Source organism: Octopus sinensis, unplaced genomic scaffold, assembly GCF_006345805.1.
Source record: "Octopus sinensis unplaced genomic scaffold, ASM634580v1 Contig12553, whole genome shotgun sequence".
NCBI classification, from domain to species: Eukaryota; Metazoa; Mollusca; class Cephalopoda; order Octopoda; family Octopodidae; genus Octopus; species Octopus sinensis.
This window is the reverse complement of record NW_021832609.1, coordinates 26,386-48,263: the sequence shown is the minus strand read 5'-3', so window position 1 is coordinate 48,263 and position 21,878 is coordinate 26,386. Positions and strand designations below refer to the sequence as shown.

Below are 21,878 nucleotides of genomic sequence, written 5' to 3'. Positions count from 1 at the left end.
AAAGTGGAAGTCATTTTTTGAAGTATGTGTTGCATTGTCTCTATGTTGAAAGACATACACAAACACACAGGTACACACACACACAAAATTTTGAAATAGTTCATATATTTTTATGTGCTACATATATTGTGTATAGAATTACTTTCATATATAATTATAGACCATGTCTAAGTTCATAAACATGTCTGTGTGCTTGGGAGTGTGTACTCCACTGGATGGGTAATGACAAAATATATGTACATGAGAGTGTAAATATTTCAAGTGTAAAACTGAAAAAACTGTGTATAAGAGGCATCAGATATAGTGTGCAAAAGGGAAGACTGCCTTCATGGTCATGCGATGCATATGGATGAGAACAACTGCATAAAGAAGTGCCAATCTCCAAATGTGGAAGGAACCTGTGAAACTGGTAAATCCAGGAAGATGTAGGATGAAGTGGTGAGAAATAATCTTCAGATGTTTAGCCTCACAGAAGAGATGACAAGCAACCAAAAATCCTGGCAATTTGATGAGCTTCAGAAGACACATTAAGCTAAGTAAAATCGTGGCCATAGAGACATGTCCTTTATAACCATGTCCACTAATACTCAGGCATAGCGTTTGCTCTGCCAAATCCCCCCCCCCCACAAACCATCTTCTCACTATCCACTGCAGGCCCCTTCACATGTCTCCTTACACACTCTCCATGTCCTCACATATCTACCATACTACCCACATCCACTCCAATTTCTTTCAGCAACAACTGCTACAGTCACCTCTTCCACACTTCTAAACATCTCCCTGCACACACTTATGAAACATTCCTCTTATCCCCTGTGTACCATTTATATTTTCCACACAGCACCCTGTGTATATGTCCTGCTGCACCTCCAACGTCATCTTCTTCTGTCTGTCTTTCTCTCTGACTCTAACTCTCCTTTCTTTTTCTAGCGGTGTAGCCAAGTATAGTAAGACATCTCTCTATCTCTCTATTACACTTTAACCTCTCAACTGGCACAATGCTTCTTTGCTTACTCCCAGCCAAGAGGTCTTTGTCTTGCAAGTTACTTTGCAATCCTGCTGTAAAGTGGTTAGAGTTAGGAAGGACATCCAGGCATAGAAATCTTGCCAAAGCAGACAATGGATCCTGATGTAGTTCTCCAGCTTGCCATTTCCTGTCAAACCATCTATCCCATGCTAGCAGGAATATAGATGTTAAAACATGATGACATTGATGATGATGATGGTGCTTGCATTCATGCAGATGTCTGAATGTATATATATGTGTGTATAAATATATATTTTTGGCTTATACCTAAATACTGCTTGGTGCTAATATTACTGTAACTTTCATGACCTTGGTGGTCTACTGGCGCACATCAGTAATTGTTGTTGACTGTGTTTTAGTTAAAGGTCTGTCCAGAGTTGTCTCTCTTGGTATTTCACATTGATAATGGCTAGAAGCTAAAAACATCCATGTCTGAGAATCTGACAGGTGACAGCACTGGATAGATATGGTGTTTTTACACCTTTTTTTACAGTAAGAGAGAATTTTTCTCTCTGGTAACTGCTCTGAATTTGCCTTTTGTATTTGAAATATGTCACAAACATAAATTTAGCTTATACCTAAACTGCTTGGCACAGATACTACAGTAATACATACACATACACACACACACACACATATATTGTGTGATACAAACAAAAGTTGATATTTTTTTAATGCAGTGTTATCATTTGAACAGCGGAAGTAATGGGTAAATACCCTTAAAAGGTGGAAAAAGTTGTTGACAAACAGCCATGGGACTTGAATCTACATCCCCCAAGACTCCAGCTGAGTGATTTGCCATTAAGTTAAACTGCCTGCTGACAAATTCATCTGCCGATTTAGATGCTAAATAACTTATTGAACAACCACGCATGTTGCTTTTATTAGAAGTGTCAAAATGTGCATTGTACAATACAAATAAGATGTTGATATTTTTTTAAACAAAGTTTGTTGACAACTTTTTTCGCCTTGTAAAGCTATTTACCCATTATCTCTGTTGTTCTGACAGCAATACTGCAATAAAAAAACATCAGCTTCTTGTTTCTTTCATAGAATACATATTTCAATGCTCCAAATAAAAATTACCATTAGTTTGTTTATATTTATATGCATGCACACACACACACACACACACACACACACACACACACACAGAAGTATATAAGTATAGATATATGTGTACATATGTATGTGTGTACATGTATATACATAAATATATGTATTTTCTCTATCTTGTTTTCACTCCTCTTAATATTTTAAACTCTTTGAAGAATTATAGACAGAGGTTCTATACATTTTTCAACATGTATACTTTTGTGACACCAATTCTATAATGAAACATGCGTAACGTAAAATTAAATTATACCAAACATTTTCATTCTTCTGTTTTGACATTTGTATTTGTGCGTGTGTGTGTATGCATGCATATGTTTGGGTGTGTGTAGTGTACATATTACTATTATATATATTAACTGTATATATATAATTCTGAAAGTAATGGCATTAATTATACTTACTGTTTGGCTTGGATGAAATTGCATTAGCACGTGCCGCATCTTTAAAAGAGAAAATGAAAAATTATTTATTGTTTGTATGTGTGAGTGTGGTGCATGATATTTGAAATGAACTACTTCTAAGATGCATTGAAAAATATCAATAATATAATATTATAATAAAATATATGGATATAGATGATACAGAAAAGTCAAATAAAAATAATTGACATATATAGGAGTGCATAATAAATTTAACTATCATTGCAAGTGTGATAAATCAAGAAAAAGAGCATTTTCTCTTCCACTTTTTCATACTCAGCATTAAAAGTGGATAGATGATCAAGTCCTTTTGTTGTTGTTTACACCCAAGCCAGACATATGATCAAATGCATTTCCTTCATTGCATCAAAACACTGAAGTAAGATCTGGACCTCCAATCCATTGAATCCTGTCAATCCATCCAATTCATATCACCATAGAAAGTAGAAACAGCATGATGTTATATTATATGTGTAGAGGAGTAGACATGGCTGTGCGGTTAAGAAGCTTGCTTTGCAACCATGTGGTTTGAGGTTCAGTCCCACTGAGTGGCACCATCTTTCTTTGTTTTCACATTTTGACTTCTTTTCAGATGGCAAGTTACCAATAACCTTTGTTACAACATTTTTTGAAATAGTTTGTGTAAATAATCAATATGTTTACTTAACTGAGAAATGTGTGGAAAAATAAAATCAACTGATTCACTATTAATTCAATTCTGAATTTGATCTGCAAGAATTTCAAGAACTTTTACCTATATACATATATACATGCACCAGGGGCGTGCACTCTCAGCAATGCAAGGTATGTGCTGCATGCCTTCCTTGTTTCAAAGAAAATACGTCCAGTTGTTTTAGAAATATTGTCTCCACTTCGTACATCTGCTTTGATAAATGCTTTTAGAAGATCGCATGATACACACTCCTCTCTGTCTGTATTAGTTTGTCCTTCCTTCCTCTCTCTCTCTCTCTCTCTATCTTAGTGACTCGATAAATTTATCGCTTGTCATGCGTTGGGAAGACAGCATGAGTCCCTTCTCTCTGTCTTTGATAGTTTGTCCCTTCTCCCTCTTTCTTTGTTTAAAAGATATACTACGAGGAATGGTCACCCCCTTCTCTCTCAGCGATTCGACAAATTCAGTTTGGCGTGTCATGCTGTGCTTAGATCGCATATCACGCCTCTGGCTATTTTGACCGGAACACGAGCCGTCCCATAATTCTTGTTTTAGCCAGCTGAAATGTTGGAATAGCCTTCGCATGTAAGTTTGAAATTTTTTATCCAAAACATCCGTTTGCACTATCATATTTTTAGAAAGTTTTGAAAGCAAAAATATCTACATTATATTTCTTATTTCAGAAATAGCTAATTAATCTTAAATTAATTTAACAAAGGGTATTTTTCCGTTTTGTTGAAATTGACTTAAAATTTACGCCGGCGCTTCCACGTGGGTCCTTAAATAAGAGCAGCCTTTTTAAAAATGAGTGAAATGTGTGCTATAAACGATATTTTGAGAACTAGTTTTTCTAAAAGGGACTTCGATGGGAAAAAATTAATTATAAATCGCGGGAGACCAACACCGAATTTACCTAATTTGCGAAGCTACAACAAGAAATTCACGAGACAATTTCAGGTTAATTCGTATGAAAAGAAGAATGGTTACTGGAAGTGTTGCTCTTAATAAATTATTCTGTTGGCCGTGTTTACTTTTTGGCTTAGAAAAAAATGTTTGGAATGATAAAGGCTATGATGATTTAAATAATTTACATATGGCTATGCTAAAGCACGAGCGTTCTCAAAGGCATATAAAATGTTTGATAGACCTAAAATATTCGGGAATGTTCGCATAGACTTACAATTAGATGCACGTAAAAATCAAAGCATACAACAGCATAATGAGAAAGTTCGACGAAACAGATCCATTCTGCAACGATTGATCGATGTTGTTATATTTTTAGGCCTCCAGGAATTATCGTTTTGGGGTCATTTTGAATCTGAAGGCTCTAATAATCGGGGAAATTATAAAGAACTCGTTTATTTGATCAGTAAGTATGACAAACAAATGGAAAGTCATTTAGATACAGCTTCTATCTTCACTGGTCTGTCGAACAGAATTCAAAATGACTTGATCGAAGCAATTCATAAAGTTATGTTGAATGAGATGCAGAAGGAAATTGACCAAGCTAAGTTTGTTTCTATTCTTGTTGATGAGACATCTGATGTCTCAGCATCTTCACAACTGTCAACAGTTTTACGTTATGTTACAGAAGACTGTGTGACGAAAGAACGATTTATCGGTTTTAGTGATGTTAGTGCAGATCGATCTGCAAATGCTTTATCTGAACATGTTTTTAAATGCATTGAGACGTGGGAATGTGGAAACAAATTGATTGCGCAGACATATGATGGTGCCGCTACAATGGCAGGACAACTAAATGGGTTACAGGCAAAAGTAAGAAAGAAATATGAATGTGCGATCTTTATTCATTGTTGTGCCCAAATCCTAAATTTAGTTCTTTCACAATCATGCTCTGCTATGAAAGAATGCAAGATATTTTTTCTACAATAAATGGACTCGGTACATTTTTTACGAAATCACCGAAAAGGACTAATGCATTAGATAATATTGTTAAAAAAAGATTTCCGAAAGCAACAGCAACTAGATGGAATTACTCCTCACGTCTTATTATTACCATAAAGGAAAATTATAATTTCATAATCAGCCTTTTTGAACACATCATTGAAAATCCTGAAGCATGGGATGAGACTACCATAAATTCAGCAATTGGATTCTTACATATTTTAAAAGCTCCTGATTCTTATTTTTGTTAGAGGTATTCAGTGACATTTTTTCTTTTACTGACGTCTTATTTAACATACTCCAGAGTAAAAGTCATGACATAGTGTATTGTAAACAGCAAATAGATAAAACTAGAACTGTACTCGAAAACAAACTTGATAATTTTTCAGTCTTTTATGATAGGTTAGGGGAAAATATGGAGTCGATGCAGGAATCGGAATTCAGAGATCCAAGAATATATCTATTGATCCCCAACGACATTATAGAACGCTTTATAACAAAATTATAAGTACAATAGTTGACCAAATAAAAGCACGATATTCATCCTTAGAAGAGTTTAAATTCATGGAACTTTTGAATTTCAACAAAGTTGATGAGTATTGCAAACAATTTCCTGTGGACTCTTTAGATTCTTTAAGAACAACTTATGGCAGATTTTTTGATGTAATACGATTACAAAGTGAGCTCAATGTGATGTATTCAATGAAAGATTTTAAAAAACCAAGTGTAAGTCATTTAATGAGTTACATTAACAGCACTGATCTTGTTGAAGCTATGCCAGAACTCTTCAATCTGTGCAAGTTGATTTTGACAATTCCGTCTACCACTGCTTCTGTAGAGCGATCCTTTTCTGCATTAAGTAGAATTAAAACATACCAAAGAAATGCGACAGGAGAAAGAAGACTGTCTGGGTTAGCACTAATGTCAATTGAAAAAGATTTATTACAAGAATTGATGAAAAGAGAAGATTTCTATGAAAATGTGATAGATATATTTGCCCAGAAAGATCGAAGAATTGAATTAATTTATAAATGAGCTAAGTAACATTTTAAAACATTAAAAAAAATATATATTAAAGAGCATATATTACAGGTTTTGCTTAGTGTTGTTATAACGTAAGGTTCGACCTTCTTACATCAGTATTGTTTCGCAGGAGAAATGTTTTGATTTCTTCGTGAAACCTACCTACATAGATTTCCCTTTCTGTGCTGCTGGGTGTAGTCTATTTACGGCCGTAAATAAGTGTTTTGTTTCACTTTCAATAAGTGTCTTGTTTCAATCTCAGAGATGTTGACTTCTGCCACAACAGTTTTGGGAGGCTTTTTACAATGTTGAATTTTCGCTGTCTTTCATTGTGTGCGTATTCATGTATATGCGTGTATTTTCAATGTTTGTGCGTGAGACGTAGTCCTTTAATGTACGGAGTTCAGTAAGTCTCAGAACAGTCAATAATTTTCCTGGAATTGACAAGTAGCATGATAAAGAACCTGACTTGTCTTCGAGAGCGTAACGATCTAAAACCATGGCCATATAATGTAACTAAATGTGTTCTTTTAATTAAATCATTTCATTCAGCTCAACCGATAGGTATAGGGGCTAATGCAGAATCGCACCCCTTTGAAAAACGAATTTATGTGAAAATTTTTTTTCGGATTCCTACCTTTAACAGAGATTCTGAATATGCAAAAATATTGACAGAATCCATTTCATCTTTATTACATTCACTTATGATTTTTAGACTTTTCTAAGGGAGAATGAGGATGGGAAAGTACTGACGTTTGAAGAGCAAAGAATAATACAAACAATACACTTATTTCAGGATCATCTCTGCACAGCCATTTTTTATTCCCTGTTTATTCTGCATATTCAGAATCTCTTATATGTAAATCGTAGGAATACGAAATGTTTTACTGAAAAATTGCCGGTGGAGGTGGGGGGGCAATGAAATTAATTGCATGCCCAACGCCGGAAGTCACCACACGCCACTGACATGCACACACATACACACACATACATTCATGTATTACTACTGGCACTCAGTCAGTTACAATGACAAGGGTTCCTGTTGATCCTATAAATTGAACAGCCTGCTTGTGAAATTAACATGGAATCAGCTGAGCATTCCGCAAACACACCCACCCTCAATGTAGTTCTCAGGAAGATTCAGTGCAACACAATCTGACACGTCCAGTCTGTTGAAATATAAGTACTAATCATTTTTGTCAGCTGAGTGAACTGAAGCAATGTGAAATAAAGTGTCTTGTTCAAAAACACAACAAGCCACCAGGAATCAAACACACGACCTTACAATCAGTAGCCAGATACCCTAACCACTAAGCAACATGCCTTTGTAGTGAGTCAAGGAGGTGCTATATACAGTCGTGCTTTGGCAATTACAGCCAATCACAGCTGGTTGCATAGTTATAAATACAGCATCATCCATCCAGAAATGAATTCTGTTCCAGTCAATCAGACAGCAGTTAGCAGAAGACTTTGACGAGAAAACAGCTATTTTCAGTGGGACTTCGGAAGGACACTACCCCTGATGGCATTACATCAACATAAACATCATCATCACCATCATTGTTTAATGTCCGCCTTCCATGCTAGTATAGGTGGGACTCATTATAACACTGTAATCTTAGGGATATACATTAAGTTCACACAGCGAATCCCATTATTCTCTATGGATGGAACTTGCCTGTTTAAACTTCTTCCTACCTTTATTGTGGTATGCTTCTACCCATTTCTGTAATAGTAAGTTCAATGGCCTTCCTTGATTCCTACATACAACAATTGCCTACTCTCATTGCCATCCTAATAAATTACGATGTTTGTTCTAATATAGCCTTCTGATGTATTTTCTCAATGCCTCACAGCTGCAGCTGTTTCATTGACTTTCCACATTGTGTATTTATTTGGCAACATGCTATTCTGAGACCTTTGGAGATATGCTGTGATTGAGAAGACCCAGCAACTAAAGTCAGATTGCAGCCACACATGTCCAGCCCAGTTAAGAGTACCCCTGATGTATCGTGTGATATGATATGCTTGAAAAGACCTGTTGAGTCAAGTAAAACCAATATTGTAGCTGTGGCCAGTGCCCCCTGACTGGCTCCTGTGCCAGTGGCACATAAAAAGCACCATCTCAATGCAGTTGAAGCCAAATCTGCCTGACTGGCTCCCATGCTGGTGGCATGTAAAAGGCACCAACTAAACATGGCTAATGCCAATACCCGCTGACTGGCCCCCCTGCCGGTGGCATGTAAAAAGCACCCACTGCACTCTCGGAGTTGTTGGCTTTAGAAAGGGCTTCCAGTTGCAGAAACATCGCCAGATCAGATTGGAGCCTGGTGCAGCTGCTGGCTCTCCAGACCTCAGTCAAACAGTCGAACCTGTGCATGCATGGAAAATGCACGTTAAATGATGATGATGATGATATATATATTGAGTGGAGGAATAATTCCTGAGAATTTTTCCCAAACTTAAAATACAAGCAGAAATAAAACACATAGGCAAAATGTTTTATGTTATTTGAAAGAGAACATTTTGCTCTACAACCTTGGTTCCCAAACTCTTTCAAAATTTTCGTCCTATGGACCACCCTGCATTTTTTCGAGGCTTTGCAGAGCCACACCTCTGCTACAAAATGAGAAAACTAGGGTAGATGAACAAAAGAAAAAGACCTTGTCTATATATATAAAACGGAGAATGCATGTCTGTCTGTCTGTCTACGTGTCTGTAGGTGTGGATCACTAAAATTTGAGAAGCACCCAACTGATTTCATTCAAATTTTACACATGCATTACTTTGGGTCCATGCTGTGTCATAGGCCCAAAAAGTTTTCAACTTCTTGCCTAATGCAAGCCTGGAGCAATCTCTTATCTTGTACGCTATTTCAGTATCATGTGTCAAAAGTGAAACAATAACATCTCCATTATTGTAATGTGAGATAATACTTTCAGGTTTAATAGTTTCATTATTAATACTGAAACTATTATCTCACTTACATACATGCATATATACATATATATATATATATTATATATATATATATATATGCATGTATATATACATTTGTACATTCATATGTATGCATGTATATATATATATATATATATTATATATATATATATACTAGCAGAATTGCCCAGCGATGCTCGGGGCTGAATTGCTTGAAAGTACTGTTAATGATTGCACTGAATTATGATGATTATTCAGGCAAATATTGATATAAGTTTACGGTGGGAGATAAGGACTTAACGATCGAACGTGTGCCATTGCATTGTTTTGGGGAACCAAATTTCTAATGAGCATTATAGGGGCACCAACTTTAAGTTTGAGAATGTGTGGTGTTAGTTCGGGGGGCTCAAAAGAATTGAGTACCTCTGTTGGATAGTTGATGACGTCCTCTTGGTCAGGAGTTGTATCGATAGACTTATATACATAGACATCCCCAGGAATGAGTTTTAGCATTTCATCATTAATATGGTGAACAGTTTTATTCCTCGGGCCCAGAATAGCCCTTTGGCCAATCCAATCCATATTCTGATAATTAGCTTGTAGATCTGGGAACACTGCATCTCTGAGATCAGAAGGCGTTTTAACAATGGTACAAATGGAATCGATGGCAATATTACCATTTTCATCCCCTGGTATTTTGCCTTCGCCAAGTGCAAGGAGGGTGTGAGAAAATGCTGCTGATGTGATATTACGTCGCATATGAGCACGCATATTGGTGTGAAGTTTGAGAGTCTTCACCAGTGGCCACAATGTGGATGACTTAAGACACGCACATACTGCATCAGTTGTAGTCCCTTTGGGAAAAACGGGAAGTGTTTGTCGAAAGTCCCCTGAAAGAAGAAGTGTTATGCCTCCCATGGGAGCTGAAGAATGTTTGATGTCTCTGAGAGATCTATCTAGTGCCTCAAGAGCACCTCTGTGGGCCATCGTGCATTCATCCCAAACGATAAGCTTGCATCGTCTGAAGACTTCTGCCTGATCGGAGCTGTTACTGATGTTGCAAGTTGGTGTCTCAGTCTTCGCTAAGTCAAGCGGAAGCTTGAAAGTGGAGTGAGCTGTCCTGCCGCCTGGCAACAAAGTAGCCGCAATTCCAGGTGATGCCACAGCTAGGGCAATGCCTTGTGTTCGCCTAATCTCAGCCAATATTAATTTGTTGAGAAAAGTTTTCCCAGTGCCCCCAGGAAAAATATCCCCGCAGCTTTGGCCCGGACTGAATTAACAACGGAGTTGTAAGCGAACTTCTGTTCTGGAAGGAGCTTTGGCTCATTGTCGGCTATGTACTCGGCAAGCTCGTCAACATTAAAACATGTCTCACGCAGCAAATGGGAAGACAGAGTGTTTGTGCCTTCCCGGTTTGTTGAAGGTAGGCCATAGACCGGCAAGGCACTACTGCCCATATCAAGTACAGTATCTTCGAACGTAGTTTGTTACCACACAGCCACATCTGCCCCTATGTATGTGTGTGTGTGTGTGTGTGTGTGTGCGTATGGGTAGATATATTATGCATGTATATATGTGTATATATATATGTGTACATATTACATGTACATCTATATATATATATACATCTACACATAAAATACAAAATAGAAAGTTATATCTTGATATCGCTAGTGATAACAATACTCAAAATATATAACAGACTGGAATTGTAGGCCCGTCTCTTGCAATTTCGATCAATTGGATCTTGTCCTCCCTCTTGTATAGAAGTGTACGGCTGCAGCGAAATTCATTTTTGGACTTTCTTCTATCGAAGGCATTTTAACAAAAATGCTTCCGTAAAGACGGTGAAAATATTGTCAAATTCCCCAAACAGGGACGCAATTCAATTTTAAAACAATAACCAAAGCCCCTTCTCCGAAAGGGGGGGGGTTACGATTTACAATTATTTAACAAATGCAACACAACAACGTTTCCCTGACGAGGAACCAACAAACATGATTACAATAGTCAAACAGTAATAATAATAACAACAAACCTTTTTAATGTATCCCCATTTATGTGAAACCACTTATTCAAGTTCAAGTCATTGATGCAATTTTATACGAATTGCTAATACACACACACATAATAAGGGTGAAAAATTGAATATTAATTTGATTAATATGAATTGAAAACCAGTGGTGTAGCATATAAGACCACAGCGGATCTTCTTCTAGCAAAAAGGATGACCAGTATTAATTGCTCATCCCTTTTATATAAATACTTTCACTTTAATTGTTGCACACTTGCAAAGAGAAAGGAGGAGAAAGTGTAGTAGTAATGGTAGGAGTGAAGCACTTGAAATGAAAGAGGGAAATTGTAAAATATTTACATTTCTCGAATTTTTGCTTAATTGGGGGTGAAATTGAAAAAACTTTACATGCCACAACCCGATGGAATCTACTTGTAAAAATGATAGGTAAATTCCAATTGAAGAAATTCTATATTGCAGAATTGTATAAAAAACGAACCGTTTGGGAGGCAGAGAAAATCTGCCTTTTATCATAAGAGATGTATACATGCATATGTGTAGATGCATAGGTATATACGTACATATACACATTTATATGTATGTATATATACATGCATATATATATGCATGTATATATGTGTATATATATATGTGTACATATTACATGTACATCTATATATATATATACATATATATATACACATATATATATACACATATATATATACACATATATATATACACATATATATATATACATATATATATCTATAGATATATCTATCTATCTATATATATATATATATATATATATATATATATATATATTATATATATATATATATATATATATATATATATGTATGCATGTATGTATGTATATAAAGTATCAAACCGAGGAAAAGAAATCCTTCAAAGGATTGTGTTAAACATCAAATTCACTCGTACATCAGTAGGATACTATATAAATATTGGTATAATTCAATTATAAAGATAAATTAAATACAGAGATATGCTCTTGACAATCCTATAATTTATTTATATAACAACATTACATTAAACATTATGAATATAATATATAACGTAACATAATATTATATAACATAAACAATTACTAAAACCATAAAAGGCCAACAAATTGTTTCGACTTGTATATAATTTTTCTTATATACATAATAACAGTTCCCTTATATATAAAGTCATTTCAGGGTCATGATTTAGAAATAGACGAAATTCTGTGTGAAAAGATGGCTGGATTGTAAAAATTAATTCCAATGTCCATTAATTCAAATTTTTACAATCCAACTATCCTTTCACACAGAATTTCGTCTATTTCTAAACCATGACCCTGAAGTGACTTTATATATAAGGGAATTGTTATTATGTGTATCAGAAAAAATACATATAAGTTGAAACAAGCCTGGCAATATGTTTGATATACTATGTTATCAACCGTACGTAAGGCTGTATATGATGTGGGTCTCTTGACATGGTGTAATAGAAGCTTTAGATAGTAGCACTCTAAGTAGTTGGGATGGACAACATAGACTCTGATTTCTTGATTCCTGGATGTGTGGGTACTCCAAGTGCATGTCTTTTCCATTTGTTTTGGTACCAGGTATAGAATTGTGGACTTCATTGTATAGCAGTCTTGTAGCAATTTCCTCCTCTTGACAGAGCTTGAAGACTGCTGTGAGTATGGTATTTTGGAGAGCTTCCATTTGTAGTTGGACTGTGTCTGTCTGTGTGCTGTCTCTGAGATGGAGAACAATGTCACGCTTGTCATATTCTTGCCCAACCAGAAGTACAGCTATTTCATTTGCTGTTGGCGCATTAAACCTCCCTACATGTTGACAAGATGGTTTCTTGTTTGATCTGATAACTATCTTGTAATTCATGGAGTCAAGTGGAATTGTTTCAAGTGCAGTCTTGAAGCTTTTGATCAGGTTGCTGTTGTTGTTATGCAGCATCTTTTGCAGAGATACTACAATGTTCATTGTGATGCTGGAAATGTTCTTGCACCTCTCTTGCCCTTCTTGTTGAGAATCATCCATTAAAAATATTTGAAGGAATTTTGGTGATTCATTTGATAGAGGTAGTTGAGAGCCAATCTGATGATAAATCTGACATTGGATCTTGAAAGTTTGCATGAATCCTGGCTCAGTTATATCTCTAGTGGCTCCAAATGATGTCTTCGAGTGCAGCATTGTATTGTCTAATTTTGATTTGGAAGTGCTTGGAATCTTAGTGAGTTGATGACAGCAGTTTCTTCACAGTGCAGGCATATCTCCAGACTGCTTCTTTGCTTTACAACGTATGCACCCAGTTGTCATTGCATGAATGGAAACTCTAGTGTCATCTGCATAATGAACTGCTGGATCATAATTGAAAGCTACTTCATAGAAGTTGCTTCTCTGAGCTATTGCAACTACTCTTCGTTCTGCAGTGGAGATCCTATACCTTGTCAGTTGTGCATACCTCAGCTCATCATTTGAGATGCTCTGTATTTTGTAGTGCAGTCTGTTCATTTCTTGGCATGCTTCCATTTCTGCAGCTGTCTCACCTTCCCTGGATAGAGACATTATTTTGGCTGACCAAAATTGGCATAACTAGGGATTTCTGCACCCTGCCACCCATGACTTTGTAGACAAATTGGCATAACTACAGATTTCTGCACCCCAACCACACAACTTTCGATGATTGTAACTTTCTGAAAAATGGATATTTTTATTGAAATTTTCTACAAATATATGTTATATGATATAGATTCTGAATACACAAAAACTTTGGGGGAAGTGTTTTAGGAGAATGTGGGGTGGGGAATTTCAGAAAATTCACCAGAGTCCACTTCAATTCATTTTAACTTTCAAGAAAATGAATATTTTTTAATGAAATTCTCTACAAATATACATCCTACTATGAAGATTCTGAGGACAAAGGAATTTGGGGGAAAAACAACTGGGGGTTACTTTTGAGAACTGCTCCTCACTCGGAGGTGTTTCGAAAAAATTCATCCATATTTGTTTCATTTTCTCCATTTTGTGCATTTGTGCATCCATAGATATATACCACACACACACACATAATTAAAAAAGTTCAAATGGAAACTTATTCCATTCAATACCATGTTTATTATAGAGATTATGTAAAAATTATACTTTACACTTCTATATTTAACTGCACATGTATATTCCTTATTTTTGCTTCTGGTGTCTTCCGCCTTTCAATTAGGAATGTTTACCTGGGAATTTACTTAAAATGAGAAAAAAATCGTATGCAACAGATAAGTCGTTTTAGTAAACTGTTTCTGTGTACCAAACCTTCAGATGTTATTTTTAGCATAACGAGTTTTCTGATGAGAGCTTCATTTGTCTTAATTGCCTGTTTGGTGCTTCGGTAGAAATCTACGGATGCACAAACGGAGAAAGTGAAACAAATATGGATGACTTGCTCTGAAATATCTCTGAGGGGAAAACAGTTCTCAAAAATAACCCCCAATTGTTTTCCTTGCCAAATTCCTATGTCCTCGGAATCTACATAGTCAAAGGTATATATGTAGAGAATTTCATTAAAAAATATCCATTTTCTTGAAAGTTAAGATGAACTGAAGTGGACACCAGTGAATTTTCCAAAATTCCCCACCCCACCCCTCCTAAAACAATTACCCTACAAAATTTTGCATATTCGGAATCTACATGATATAACACATATTCATAGAAAAGTTTGATAAAATATATAGATTTTTCTGAATGTTATGATCATCAAAATTGGTGGGTGGGGTGCAGAAATCTGTAGTTGTGCGACAAATTTGATACCTTCCTTCTAGGCATGGTTGTATATGTATACAGAAATACTTAAGTGCAGAAGATAGTAAACAATGAAAATAACTTCGTAACGTTAATTATATTACTTAATAAGATGGGAAGAAAGTAAATAAAAAATTTTAATGGAAAATAAAGTATTGTATGGGATGAAACTAGTCTATAGATGCCAGACCAGCAAGGGGAAGTGGCTGACCTTCCCTTTTCGAAGGTTATAATGGACACAGGTTCGTGTGGCACATAGCTTGCTAGAGGCGATGGCCTCTTGGAGCTAATCAACGGCAGCATTCATCCTATTTTTCTGGACTGCCATGTTAGCTTGGCGATAACTATTAATGTGTGTGTGTGTGTGTGTGTGCGTGCGCGCGCACACAGACACACACACACACACACATATATATATATATAAGATGTGTTTCAAAGCACAGTAAGTTCTTATTCATGCAGAAGTTACTTTGAAATTGGTTAATTTTGTTTTACTTCAATATCCTCATTTTAGTCATTCAGTTTGACTTAGGTCAAGTTTCTTACCATTGTAATGTTTTGTAGCTACTTGAAAAAAGTTCAGCTAAAAGTCACTAAATACTTTATGTGGAATGAATGTCTTAATTCTGACAGCACTAGTAGCTTATCTTTTTATTGGCCTATTAGGTCCATAATTATTGACGCTTAATAAAAAACATAAGTAAAATTAAGAATGAACTTATGATGATAAATATGTTGAAAATATAGGCGTTCGTAAATGTATGATGGTGAAAACAAATTGCAATCTCTTCATAAACCACTCTTGCAGACCATGTCATGAATGTGCTAGTGTTACGGCCACTGTAACAGCCCAGAATATACCCCTGCCCAGACTATACCTGTGGCCCCCTCCAGACAGCCAGCCTTGGATATAACCCTGTTCAGACTATACCCCATGCTTGTAGACAAATGACACAGATATACCTCACTTATAAAAGTTGTCTCAGAACATATATAAAATTTGATGACAATCGATGAAGGATTTTGATTTAAACATAGGAATTTAAAATTATCAAATGCAAATATTCCATGTACCAATATAAACCCAATGTATAGGTAGACTGGAAAAGCTGATGACTCATGCATGCTTTGCAGCATGCTGATACTATGAGTCATAGCATAGACTCGCACAAATGTGGCCATTCATGCTGGGTTTACATTGGTACATTTTAAAAGTATTTTGCATTTGATAATTCTAAATTGCTGTTTAAATCAAAATTTATATGTAACTTTTAATTCTTCATCCAGTGATATCAAATTTTACATGTGTTCTGAAGTAACTTTTATAAGTGAGGTACATCTGTATTATTTATGTGCAAGCCTGGGGTATAGTCCTGACAGGGGTATATTCTGGCCAGGTTGTTTGGATGGGGTATAGTCAGGGCTAGCCCAGACTAGCCCCAAGTACAGTCTGGGCAGGAGTATATTCTGGGCTCTTACACTGCCAATTTTCAGACAATGTTTAGACTTGTTGCACCCATACTCTGGCACTGATTGATTAAGCCACAGAGAGACACTTACATTTAAGTATGTGTATGTGTGTGCATTAACTCAAATGCATTCTATCTGTAAGGTTTTTGCTTAATCGTAAATTAGGGGTTCTGTGTAGTGCGTGTATGTTCAATGATTTTAGTTTTAGCTAAAACTGGAAAACCTAGATTTTTGAATATTAAATATCTGAAAATTGTCGAACCAAGACCCCCTAATTTTGCTTTGCAGACCTCGGAAGTCCACAAACCCCAGTTTGGCAGCCAAGGCTCTACAAAACAGTGTTTTGATTTTTTAAATTTTATTGATTTTTGTGTATTGTCAGATCATTAAAAGGGAATGTCAAGTGGACAAAATGAACATTTTTAACACCATTTGTTCTTTGCATTTAATTGAGGTGTTAATACTAAAGCTGCTCGTGAGATTTGTGATGTGTATGGAGAAGCAGCACTTTCTCAAAGTACTGTTTGCCATTGGTTTACGTGCTTCAAAAATGGGCATTTTGACTTTAAGGACAGATCACACACTGGTTAACCAATTGAGTTTGATGAACCTTGCCCATTGGGTGAAGTTGTTTCACCACAGCTTTTTTTATTACAATCCTTCTGCTCTGCCAATTCTCTGGTCATTTTATGTGAAGTTTTGTGAAGATGATTCAATCACTCTTCATTGAACTGAATTGGTTGACTGCTGTGTAATTCATCCTTGAGGTCGAAATTCCCATTTTTGAAGCTCAAAAACCAATGGCGGGTAGTAGTTTGAGAAATTGCTCCTTCTCAATACACAGGACAAATCTCAAAAGCAGCTTTGGCAGGATTAACAAATTGATTAAATGAAAAAGTGAATGGTGTCGAAAATGCTAAGTTTTGTCCTCTTGAAAGTGCATTTTAATGATCTGAAAATGCACAAAAATCAATAAAATTAAAAAAATCAAAATACATTATCTTGTTGAGCAGAAACTTCTCTCAAATAACATAAAACGTTTTGCCAATGTATTTTATTTCCGTGCACATTGTTAAATGTGAAGAAAAGGCCTATGAATTATTCCTCAGCCCAATGCGTTAAGAGCTGGCCAAAAGTCACCGGACAGCAAATCAAAACCACTTAATTCCAAGATTTATTTATGTTTAACAACTGAATGGGTTTAATAAAAGCAACTAAATGTAAAACATCATGAAAATTGTTCCAACTGAAGTCCTTCTTGAGTAACACATTTTTCCATTTGAGTCAATACAGAATTACAGATAGTATTTATGGAAATTTGATTTGCTGTTGGGTAACTTTTCATCAAACTGTATATATATATGCTGGTAGTACTCTGTCAGTTACGACAACGAGGGTTCCATTTGATCTGATTAATGGAACCGCTGGCTCATGAAATTAACGTGCAAGTGGCTGAGCACTCCACAGACGTGACTGCAAGTATGCTGCCCTAACAACTGGGCTATTGTGCCTCCACTATCTATCTATCTATCTATCTATCTATCTATCTATATATATATATATATATATATATATACATACATATATACACACATATACATAAAGTAAGTACAGATTGAGCAATGGGGTTGATGAAATTGATTTCTCCCTCCTAAAAAATTGCTGGCCTTGTGCCAAACATTGAAACCAATGCAAAATTATTTGTCATTTGGTGTTAATTATACTTACTGAGAGCTTCATCTGGAATAGTTGCATAATTATTTTCAGCACCTTGAAGAAAAGAAATGGAAAATGCAAAACTTATTATTTCAGTGTGTAGTGCATGGTATCTAAAATTAAATGTAAGTATATATATATATATATATATACATACACATATACATGCACACACACACATGAAGTCCTTCTTGAGAGACACATTTTTCCATTAGCCAATACAGAATTACAGATAGTATTTATGGAAATTTGATTTACTGTTGGGTGACTTTTGGTCAAATTGTGTGCGTATATATATTATATATATATATGTATATATATATGATGGTGGTACTCTGTCAGTTACAACAACGAGGATTCCAGCTGATCTGATCAATGGAACAGCTGGCTCATGAAATTAACATGCAAGAGGCTGCTGAGCACTCCACAGACATGTGTACCCGTAACATAGTTCTCGGGGAGATTCAGTGTGACAGAAACAGGAAGTAAGAGTGAGAGAAAGTTGTGGTGAAAGAGTATAGCAGGGTTGCCCCCACCCCTGCTGGAGCCTAATGGAGCTTTAGGTGTTTTCATTCAATAAACATTCATAAAGCCCGATCTGGGAATTGAAACTGCAATCCCATGACTGCAAGTATGCTGCCCTAACCACTGGGCTATTGCACCTCCACTATATATATATATATATATATATATATATATATATATATATATTATCACACACTGGTCAACCAATTGAGTTTGATGAACCTTGCCCATTGGGTGAAGTTGTTTCACCACAGCTTTTTTTATTACAATCCTTCTGCTCTGCCAATTCTCTGGTCATTTTATGTGAAGTTTTGTGAAGAAGATGATTCAATCACTCTTCATTGAACTGAATTGGTTGACTGCGGTGTAATTCATCCTTGAGGTCGAAATTCCCATTTTTGAAGCTCAAAAACCAATGGCGGGTAGTAGTTTGAGAAATTGCTCCTTCTCAATACACAGGACAAATCTCAAAAGCAGCTTTGGCAGGATTAACAAATTGATTAAATGAAAAAGTGAACTATGTTACGGGTACACATGTCTGTGGAGTGCTCAGCAGCCTCTTGCATGTTAATTTCATGAGCCAGCTGTTCCATTGATGAAATCAGCTGGAATCCTCGTTGTTGTAACTGACAGAGTACTACCACCATAATGACATTTTGTCTGTCTTCACACTCTGAGTTCAGATGCTGCCGAGATCAATAAAATAAGCCCCACTTGAGTACTGGGGGTCGATGTACTCAACATATCCCTTCCCCCAAAATTTCAGGCCTTGTGCCTATACTAGAATGGATTATTATTATTATTATTATTAAGGCAGCAAGCTGTCAGAATTCTTAGCAGTATTTTTCCTGCCTTTACATTGAGTTCAAATTCTGCCAAGGCAACTTTGCTTGTCATCATTTCAGGGTCAGTAATATATATACCAGTTGAACACTGGGTCGATGTAATCAATTAGCCCCACTTCCTCTCCACTCCCCTCAGATTTCAGGCCTTATGCCTATAGTTGAAAGGATTATTATTATAAGAGTATAAGAGATTATTTCTTCTCATGGAGTGGTTGGCGTTAGGAAGGGCATCCAGCCGTAGAAATATTGCCAGATCAAACTGGGCCTGGTGCAGCCTTCTGGCTTCCCAGACCCCAGTTGAACCGTCCAACCCATGCTAGCATGGAAAGCGAACGCTAAACGATGATGATGATGATGATGATATATATATATATATATATATATTGTATGATGCATGTGTACGAACAGCCATGCTACATGGCAGTGAAACATGGGCCGTGACTGCTGAGGATATGCATAAGCTCGCAAGAAATGAAGCCAGTATGCTCCGATAGATGTGTAATGTCAGTGTTCATACTCGACAGAGTGTAAGTACCTTGAGAGAAAAGTTGGACCTAAGAAGCATCAGTTGTGGTGTGCAGGAGAGACGTTTGCGCTGGTATGGTCATGTGGCGAGAATGGATGAAGATAGTTGTGTGAAAAAGTGCCACACCCTAGCTGTTGAGGGAACCTGTGGAAGAGGTAGACCCAGGAAAACCTGGGATGAGGTGGTGAAGCACGACCTTCGAACTTTAGGTCTCACTGAGGAAATGGCTAGAGACCGAGACCTCTGGAAGTATGCGGTGCATGAGAAGACCCGGCAGGACAAGTGAGACCATAACCCATGGCCTCAGTCCACTTATGCATACCTTTCCTTCTTGGGACACAAAACTCTAGTTGTGAAGACCTGTTGAGGCAAGTGAAAATCAAAAATCAAAAATCAAAAATCAAAATCGATCAACATCAATGGAAATTGTAGCTGTGATACCAGTGCCGGTGGCACATAAGAGAACCATCCGAACGTGGCCGTTCCCAGTGCCGCCCCGACTGGCTTCCATGCTGGTGGCACGTAAAAAGCACCATCCGCTCGTGGCCGTTTGCCAGCCTTGTCTGGCACCTGTGCTGGTGGCACGTAAAAATCACCCACTACACTCATGGAGTGGTAGGCGTTAGGAAGGGCATCCAGCTTTAGAAACATTGCCAGATTAGACTGGGCCTGGTGCAGCCTTCTGGCTTCCCAGACCACAGTTGCACCATCCAACCCATGCCACCATGGAAACCGGACGCTAAACGATGATGATGATATATATATATATATATATATATATATATATATAATATATATATATATATATATATATATATTATCACACACTGGTCAACCAATTGAGTTTGATGAACCTTGCCCATTGGGTGAAGTTGTTTCACCACAGCTTTTTTTATTACAATCCTTCTGCTCTGCCAATTCTCTGGTCATTTTATGTGAATTTTTGTGAAGAAGATGATTCAATCACTCTTCATTGAACTGAATTGGTTGACTGCGGTGTAATTCATCCTTGAGGTCGAAATTCCCATTTTTGAAGCTCAAAAACCAATGGCGGGTAGTAGTTTGAGAAATTGCTCCTTCTCAATACACAGGACAAATCTCAAAAGCAGCTTTGGCAGGATTAACAAATTGATTAAATGAAAAAGTGAACTATGTTACGGGTACACATGTCTGTGGAGTGCTCAGCAGCCTCTTGCATGTTAATTTCATGAGCCAGCTGTTCCATTGATGAAATCAGCTGGAATCCTCGTTGTTGTAACTGACAGAGTACTACCACCATAATGACATTTTGTCTGTCTTCACACTCTGAGTTCAGATGCTGCCGAGATCAATAAAATAAGCCCCACTTGAGTACTGGGGGTCGATGTACTCAACATATCCCTTCCCCCAAAATTTCAGGCCTTGTGCCTATACTAGAATGGATTATTATTATTATTATTATTATTAAGGCAGCAAGCTGTCAGAATTCTTAGCAGTATTTTTCCTGCCTTTACATTGAGTTCAAATTCTGCCAAGGCAACTTTGCTTGTCATCATTTCAGGGTCAGTAATATATATACCAGTTGAACACTGGGTCGATGTAATCAATTAGCCCCACTTCCTCTCCACTCCCCTCAGATTTCAGGCCTTATGCCTATAGTTGAAAGGATTATTATTATAAGAGTATAAGAGATTATTTCTTCTCATGAGTGGTTGGCGTTAGGAAGGGCATCCAGCCGTAGAAATATTGCCAGATCAAACTGGGCCTGGTGCAGCCTTCTGGCTTCCCAGACCCCAGTTGAACCGTCCAACCCATGCTAGCATGGAAAGCGAACGCTAAACGATGATGATGATGATGATGATATATATATATATATATATATATTGTATGATGC

General features: G+C 36.7%; 1 protein-coding gene across 3 annotated transcripts in view; it reads right to left on the bottom strand.

The window, feature by feature from the left end:
- Positions 1–21,878, bottom strand: part of LOC115229375 — a 69,940-nt gene that overhangs the window by 30,889 nt on the left and 17,173 nt on the right. For 2 of the 3 annotated variants that reach the window (XM_036499187.1, XM_036499186.1), the window contains exon 4: positions 2,545–2,583. In XM_036499187.1, the coding sequence (XP_036355080.1) occupies positions 2,545–2,583 (39 nt within the window). Of the gene's footprint in view, positions 1–2,544; positions 2,584–18,121; positions 18,164–21,878 lie in introns of all 3 variants that reach the window. The other variant, XM_036499185.1, reaches the window with a different exon arrangement.